At 59.2% G+C, this 7,791-nt stretch overlaps 4 protein-coding genes across 4 annotated transcripts; 1 reads left to right on the plus strand and 3 right to left on the minus strand.

Moving 5' to 3' along the window:
- SDRG_04969 (solute carrier family 25 (mitochondrial adenine nucleotide translocator), member 4/5/6/31) lies at positions 1 to 1,020 on the minus strand. The gene has a single exon (XM_008610663.1). It carries the CDS (start codon positions 963 to 965, stop codon positions 75 to 77), a length of 891 nt encoding a protein of 296 aa, XP_008608885.1. The 5' UTR covers positions 966 to 1,020; the 3' UTR covers positions 1 to 74.
- A 1,136-nt stretch (positions 1,021 to 2,156) lies between these two features.
- Positions 2,157 to 3,289, minus strand: SDRG_04970 (solute carrier family 25 (mitochondrial adenine nucleotide translocator), member 4/5/6/31). The gene has a single exon (XM_008610664.1). It carries the CDS (start codon positions 3,203 to 3,205, stop codon positions 2,246 to 2,248), a length of 960 nt encoding a protein of 319 aa, XP_008608886.1. The 5' UTR covers positions 3,206 to 3,289; the 3' UTR covers positions 2,157 to 2,245.
- A 1,102-nt stretch (positions 3,290 to 4,391) lies between these two features.
- SDRG_04971 (hypothetical protein) lies at positions 4,392 to 7,305 on the minus strand. Its single transcript, XM_008610665.1, has 10 exons — positions 7,207 to 7,305; positions 6,827 to 7,162; positions 6,726 to 6,782; positions 6,580 to 6,674; positions 6,058 to 6,538; positions 5,921 to 6,001; positions 5,776 to 5,880; positions 5,599 to 5,724; positions 5,264 to 5,554; positions 4,392 to 5,218 (listed from the first exon to the last, which is right to left on the minus strand). The coding sequence occupies exons 1-10, from the start codon at positions 7,291 to 7,293 to the stop codon at positions 4,574 to 4,576; spliced, it is 2,304 nt and encodes a 767-aa protein (XP_008608887.1). The 5' UTR covers positions 7,294 to 7,305; the 3' UTR covers positions 4,392 to 4,573.
- Positions 7,306 to 7,369: 64 nt separating this feature from the next.
- On the plus strand, positions 7,370 to 7,671 carry SDRG_04972 (hypothetical protein; the record flags this gene model as incomplete). Its single annotated transcript, XM_008610666.1, has 2 exons — positions 7,370 to 7,546; positions 7,603 to 7,671. The coding sequence occupies 2 exons, from the start codon at positions 7,370 to 7,372 to the stop codon at positions 7,669 to 7,671; spliced, it is 246 nt and encodes an 81-aa protein (XP_008608888.1).
- Positions 7,672 to 7,791: the final 120 nt, after the last annotated feature.

Raw genomic sequence — 7,791 nt, forward strand, 5'->3', positions numbered from 1 at the left:
GTAGAAGAAATATAGATCTTAGAGCGCGAACGCAACTTCCCTCCCAGTGAACAGACGTCCTTCTTGCCGCCGCATTAGAAGCCAAAGAGGACCTTGAGCTCGTCGTAGAGCACGAGAAGCAGCGCACTGCCGGTGCCGCGAATGACGTTGGAGCCCGCGCCTTTAAAGAACGCACTCGCACCTTCGTCCTTGAGGATTTTGCCCCAGCAATGGAGCGTCGACGTGTACAAGACGTCGGTGCGACCCGCCTGCATCATCATGCGCCGACGCACCGTGTCGAACGGGTATGCGACGAAGCCCGCGCCGGTGCTAACGGCTTGGGCAGCGACCCACTTTTGCCAGAGCGGCGCGGTCGCACCCCCGAGCACATCGCGACACGTGTCGTAGCCGCCAAAGAACGCCGCACGGTAGACAACGATGCCGCCAACCGAGACGCTGAAGCCTCGGTACAAGCCCTTGACGCCGTCCGACTTGTAGATCTTAGAGAGGCAGTCGACGAGGCCGTTGTAGAGGCGCGACTTGCCCACGCCGACGTCCGCACCGAGGCGCGTCCGGGCAAAGTCGAGCGGGTACACGAAAGCGAGAGTCGTCGCCCCCGCGGCGCCACCGGCCGCGAGGTTGCCAAAGAAGAAGCGCCCGAACTGGTCCTTCTGAACGCCATGCAGGAAAAAGGCCTTGTACTTGTCCTTGAGCGCAAAGTTGAAGGCTTGGGTCGGGAAGTACCGGATGACGTTGGCACCGTTACCGCGCCAGAGCGACGCGACGCCCTGCTCCTTGGTGAGCCGTGTGAGGCAGTCGAGAATGCCCGTGTACGGCGTTTTGATCTGCGTCGACGTGGCTTGGACCTGGAGGAGGAGCTTGACGCGCTCAATAGGCGCGACCGCGGTCTGGGAGATGGCCCCCGCCAGCCCCCCCGCGAGAAGGTCGGTCGCGAAGGAAGCTTTAGGAGAAGCGGTGGACGTCATGCTTTCAATTTGAAAATGGAACTTGGCCACAGCGTCCACAAATGGTCCACAAGCAGGGTCGGAATGCGAGTGATCACGAAGGAGTTCGACATCGATACACAGCTGTCACCCCGTGTTATCACGACTACCGGTAGTCGGGCTGCTGTACTAGGAATAGATTTCTCTGTTCATCTATTCATCGACAATACAATTGCACCTCTCGACCTACTAGTATGTTGAACGCCAGCAGCGAGGTCCAGACAGCACGGGGCCTCTCTTCCTTTGGGAAGTTTAGTTCAACGAGAGTGTATTACGGCCGCCTCGTTGGTGGTGCCAATCATAATCATGGCACTGCAGCTTCAGATGGCTTGGAATGAAGATGTCTCATCCGTCCCCACCAACTGAAATTTGCCGGCGTGAGAAGCCCCAAAGGGCGACGCGAGTGCTTCGCGCAGCTAGCAGAGTGCTCCCTTCTACTATGTCGGCAACGTGGACTTGTGTTTGGCGAGCAGAGGTAATGGCCCATCTCCTGCATGATGTGATCCGCCAGTGCGTTTACGCCGCGCAGACAAAGTTGACAGCAACAGGGTTGGTTTTTACTGCACGTTGGCTCTACCAAGGGATCCCTATTTCGCTACCATTGCCGGCAGTGCAATATGCGTGCTCTATCACAAGCTCTTGTCTTGCTCTCACGAGTCGGTTCAAGGCACTTGACGCAAAATCGATGCTCGGAACCATATAGAAATGCGGGCTCGGAACGGCACCACATCGATGCAACGCGGGCGTGCCACGTCATGACGATGGCCATCGAATTCACTGCCATCTGATCGCGGCCGGTTCGATCTGCGATGCTGGCACATCCTCGGAGCAACGCCGTGCATGTCTTCAACCGACCGCGGCAAGCGCTTTGAGCCATAGAGTCTCTGCAGACCTAGAGACCTTCAGAGATACGTTGCGAGCCCAATTCCACAAGGCAAGCTCTTGTCGACAGCAGTAGCGCTGCTCGCTGCAGCTTCGAGAGCAAACAGATCTGAGTGCAGCATATAAGATCGCAGAGCAGCAGACTCTGGACCTGAGCGCACTGACGTCGGCGTGTGCTCACGAGCCCGCGACATGTGCTGGACAGTATCCGGGCTGCTAACGTCTTTAGTGGGTGCAGAGATGATCTGTTGGGTGCAGAATTGTCTGCCAAGAGCAACAGGAAATAAGAAATGAGGTGTGCAAGGCCGAGCCATGTTCTATTATAGCAAGGAGGATAGCACAGATCTAGATCTTCGATTTGCTAACACAAAAGGAATAATTTATTCCGACGACGAGCCGCCCTCAAAGCCCATCATGGCCTTGAATTCGTCGTACATGACGAGGACGAGGGCACCACCCGTACCACGGATGATGTTGGAGCCAGCGCCCTTGAAGAAGGCACCGGCGCCTTCGTCCTTCATGATCTTGCCCCAGCAGTGGAGCGTCGACGTGTACATGATGTCGGCGCGGCCAGCCTGCATCATCATGCGACGGCGGACCGTGTCGAACGGGTACGAGAGGATACCGGCGAACGTCGTGACGACCTGGGCGACCGCCCACTTCTGCCAGATGGGGGCGTTCTTGGGGTCGGCGATGAGGATATCACGGAAGGTATCGTAACCGCCGAAGAAGGCAGCACGGTAGACGATGATACCGCCGACCGAGACGCCGAAACCACCGTAGAGGCCCTTGGCGCCATCCGACTTGTACACCTTGGTGATGCAGTCGACGAGGCCGTTGTACTGGCGCGACTTGCCGACACCGACATCGGCACCGAGGCGCGTACGCGCGAAATCGAGCGGGTACACGAAGAGGAGCGAGGTCGCGCCGGCGGCACCACCCGAGGCAAGGTTGCCCATGAAGAAGCGCCAGAACTGGTCCTTCTTGACGCCATCGAGGAAGAGCTTCTTGTACTTGTCCTTGAAGGCGAAGTTGAGCGCCTGCGTCGGGAAGTACCGGATGACGTTGGCGGCGTTACCGCGCCAGAACGACGACACACCCTGCTCCTTGGCGACACGCGTGAAGCAGTTGATGATGCCCGTGTACGGGTCCTTGATCTGCGTCGAGGCAGCCTGGACCTGGAGGAGGAGCTTGACGCGCTCAATGGGGGCGACGACGGTCTTGGAGATACCGCCGGCGACACCACCGGCCGCGAGATCCGTGAGGAAGGACACGACGCCCGACTCCTTCTTGTCGGCGGCCGTGGCCAACGGCTTCAAGTTAGCGTACTGGGTGAACATCTTGTGTCTTGGGCAAAATGCGAAGTGAGCTCCGACTTTGCCCTACGTGGCGACGCCTTTGCTGGCCACTGATTTTGGCGTCGGGCCGCAACTTTGCTGAAGGGCGGGAACGACATCGGATTGGCCAAAATCCATGTAACCAACAATTTCTGCGCCTCCGATTGGCCCGAGATGTGTGGCCAGGTGCTATTGACGGAGCGGTCTTTTAGACTCGATGTTTGTATCAGAATCCGTGGTTTTTTAAATAAATTGCCGAGGGGAACGGAAAGACGACGTGTTTCGTCAGCGCCTGCGACACGCGCGCCGACGGCGACAACGGAAGTCTCCTCCTTCGCCACTCGCCATCGCTTGGTGGCAAACACTTGTACCTGTCGACGCCAAGAAAACCACATTGACGATGACCACGATGGCGGCGATGACCACGATGGCCATGTCCTCGGACGACGCCGCTGCAACCGACAAGGGCAACCGACCTTGCAACTGACGTGGCAACGGCTGTGAGCGGCAAGCACACGATCTCGGTCGGCTTTTCTCGCTGCAACGACCCGTGCCGGCGGTTGCAGCAAAGCCGAAACGACGACGAGCCAGCGACGACGAGCCAGCGACTACCGTGACCACCTCGCCGTGCGACCTGCAGCGCCAGCCACGCCAACGAGTCACCAGTCTCACACCCAAGACTACTCCCCAAGGCTCGAGTTGCTGCGCTGGTTTGTGGTGACCCAGGTGGACTTGCACCAAGTCCTAGCGTCGTCATTGTCTTTGGACACTTTGCATGGCGGTGTCGATACGACTGCGGGATACCGGCGATTATAGGTGCGCTAACCGCCGCTGGTGCTTGTGCAGCGCAATGGAGCTTGCAGTTTATGTCTCGCCAGCCGCACATATGCCTGCTCGTAGGGCATGCGCTCCACGGCAGGCAGTGGGTGGTGTATCGTCTCGTATGGTAGACGTCGAAGAGACCTTGCAGAGGTGTACGGAAGTCGTTGCCTGTCGCGAGACGAGCCCTGCACGAGCATTGGACATGAGCAGCATCTTGTAGCAGAAGATCCTAGAGGACACGCGCATCCTTGGAGCAGCTTCGCCACCGGCAGAGGCGACGGAGCGGGGCGCTGCCGAGCCCCGATGCCACATCACAGTCAGTTGAGCCTGGTCCGGCTTCACTTCAACGTGGCGGCAAATGATGATGGTGAAAGGTCCTGTCTTGCATCGACGTTTGTATTACGTAATCGGTGACGAGGCAGACGTGGTCCGACCGTGACGCGCCGAAATTAGTAAAATTCGGCATCGCGACCGGTTTTTACAGCACGGTTAGCGGTTACCTAACGGCTACAGAATCACTCGGAACGTGAGCACGCGGCTTTGAGCCGATTAGAAGAGGTCAATGGCATCCGCGATCGAGGCTGTGCCACGTACGAGCCTGTCCTGTGGCACCGCTTGCTCGGCGGTCAAGCAGCTCGATGGGATGAACACGGTCACGAGACCGTCGCCCGAGTCGAGTATGCGTAGGCGCAATAAGACCGGTGTGCCCCGGATGCGCCTCGCCCACCGCAGCGAGGCTGGGCGGCGGCGCGCCTTGGCCCGCACGCAGTACTGCAAGAAGACCACGGCGGTCACAATGTCCTTGTACACGCGCTGGGCCACGAGTCGCTTGATATGGGACTGGATCTTGACGGCGGCGCGCGTGAGCCGAAGCTGGAGCAGCGCCCGCGATGCGACCCACCGCTGCATGTCGTACGGCGTCCGCATGCGCGTGCTGCATGCAATCGATAGCGTCGCTGGGCGCGGCTGTAGGAGGAGCGAGGCCTTGGGCAACGTCGACGCTGGCACTGCGTGCACCACAAGCGTCGTCGGGTCTTGAAACCACCGAAATACGTCAAACGGAGGCTGCGTGCAGAGCATCGTGGAGGGCACGGCGCCCCATACTCGTAGCGTGAGCGCTCGGTCGTACAGGACGTTTCGGAAGCAGCTGCGACCGCGGTAGCCGCGCCATTGGCACTGAAGCCGCGTGCACGCCTACCGAGTTGCAGGCCCGACAATTCGATAGAAAAAGGAGTCTACGTTGGATTTGAAGTGGCGCACGCGTGCCTCCAAGTCGTTTTGGGCGCGCTGGGTCGCTCGGCGCAGCGCCACGGACGCTGCCAGCTGTGCGCACTGCCCCCGGAGGCGGGAGAGGCGCTTGTGCTCGCCTTCGAGAAATGCTGCCCACGCCACTTGCATCGGCGGCATCTTGGCGACGACGCGCCCGCGCGGTGCAAGCCCCGCAAAGACGAGCTCGTACCCGTTGGTGGTGTGCTCTATATAGAGCTGTCGCGCGAGCGCTTCGAAGAGCGATGGCCACTTGTGGGGCTCCTACAGTACGTCGGTGCGACCTGCCGACCTCAAGAGACACTGACCAAGACGTCCGAGCAAAACGTCGGCGACGCCGCGGATCGCAAGTGACTTGATGGCACATTCGTCGTATGCAGTACATTGGCGCAGACGTCGTAAGCGCGTACTTCGAGATGGTACTCGATCGTCACCTAGGACGTCCAACCATCAACCCGACAAGGAACGAGTCCGAGCACTCGCACGTGCATGGCCAAGAGACATCGAAACGGCATGTCGCCGCCTTTGTAATAGAGCACCGTCGACGCTCGGTAGACGCAAGGAAAGCGAATATGCCAGTGATGGCGCACCTACGACCTCTCAGTTCTTAGATCGAAATCAAGATCGCACGCTGGCGCGCAGGCGGTGACGAAGGACTGTGGTAAACCACATGGACCAATGAGCGAGGCCGACGACAGAGGCGGTTGGGAGCTACGGAGTCGTACACATTGTGTGCCTCCATGCCCGCAGTTAAGGGCGTTGCATACATCTCGCTTCAAGTAGAGCGGTGGCGACGCGAGCCGTTGCAGGTCGATGGCGCTGAGGAAGAGGTCTTGGGTCGTCGCGCTCTGCGGTTCATAGAGGCGCACGCAAAGTGTCTTGGTGGTTGCGTCGCTTTCGTAGAGGCTCACGAGGACGCGAGCTCCGTTGAGGAGAGCGTACGCCCTTGTGTACATGTGCATGGGGTCGCGCCGTAAAAACATCGAGTGGCGGTGCGGCACAGGCTCCGAGACAGCGCTCGTAGTTGTCAACCGCTGTGGCAGTGGCGCCATTGACGCCAGAGTCGCCACAACGGGTATACTTGGTTTGACTGGCACCGATCGGCTCTTAAACCGCATGAGAGCACCGTCGACCTTGACGACGACAACGCCAGGCGCTTCTTCTTTGAGCTCTTTGACCGCGAGACGGCTCAGCGTCAACTGCGCATGATTCAAAAGCCGCGTGCATCCCGCGCGAAGCTCTGGTGCGCTAACACAGATCTTAGGCGTGTTTACCATTTTGTGGCGTACAGCGCTGGCTCGTGGAGAAAATGCAAGTCGAATTCCGTGTGCAAGGACGCCCACGTGTGCTCCAAGAACGTCTTTTGAGCCCTCGAGAGCGTTTTCTACTGACAAACTAGTTAGTTCACTAGGCTCGTTGTCGATATAAAGAGTGCCTTCGGTGATTTGGACGGGGACGATGACGACGACGCCGACGACGAATGGTCCAACGTCTACCATGCATCATGACGCACTGCAATGATTGCCTCTTCTCTACCTTGAGCTTGGTCAAGAGCTCTTGAAGCCGTCGCATCCAAGCTTCAATGGGCTGTTCCGTCTGTTCTCGGCCATGCTTGGGGCCTCTTCGTCCGGCGGCAGGAGCTCGCGCCACCGCGGTGATGACAGCCTTTGTCGCTGGTTTAAGAGAAGGCACGGAGCTTTGGTTGTTTGGTTCGATGGCCGGTGCGATAATCGGTAGAGGGCTCAAGGCCACGGTAGGACGCTTCTTTGCTTGCTTTCTTTTGATAGCGATCGGCTTGGGTGGGGACGCCCGTCGCGGCAGGTTCTCGATGCGCGGAGCAAAGCGCTTGTTGGCCAAGATCGCGCTCGGCATCTACGACGCCATTGCTCAGACTCGGCTTGTATCAATCTATCGACCTTGGCGCCGCACGACGGGCAGAAGCGGGCGATGATGCGGCACGTGTCATGGCACTCGGCGCAGCGCGAGTCCGGCGTCGTGTGCATATCTTGGCGTGAATCGTCACGGCCTCTGATTGGTCCACCCGAATTGTCCGGAAAACGTCCGGAAAAAGATTGTGCCATGGACGCGGAGGAGGCCGTCGTGGCGAGGGACATGGCCAGCTTCCTGCGGCAGGACGTGCTTGACGGGCTCGCGAGCACGAAGGAAGCGCTCATCCAGGCCGAGTCGCGCTGGATGCGCATGCAGGGCCAGGAGCAGGCGACGGGCAAGTCAATGAAGGCGACCGTCAAGACCGAGGTAACCCCAAGCGGGCCATTCCAGACATGGCTCCGACGAGCGTACTATTGCTACAGGGTGCGTCCATCTTGGAAGCCGACATTGAGCTCAACCTGCGGCGCGGATACCTCGTCAACTCCAAGTAACGACTCATTCGACGATGACAACGACGATGCATATGCTCGCTTGCTAGGCTACATGCGCCGTGTGTCTTGGACCAGCTCCTCGAGTTCCACCGTCTCTTGCACACGCAGTACCGCGCGATT

Source organism: Saprolegnia diclina, assembly GCF_000281045.1.
Source record: "Saprolegnia diclina VS20 unplaced genomic scaffold supercont1.12, whole genome shotgun sequence".
Classification (NCBI taxonomy): Eukaryota; Oomycota; class Saprolegniomycetes; order Saprolegniales; family Saprolegniaceae; genus Saprolegnia; species Saprolegnia diclina.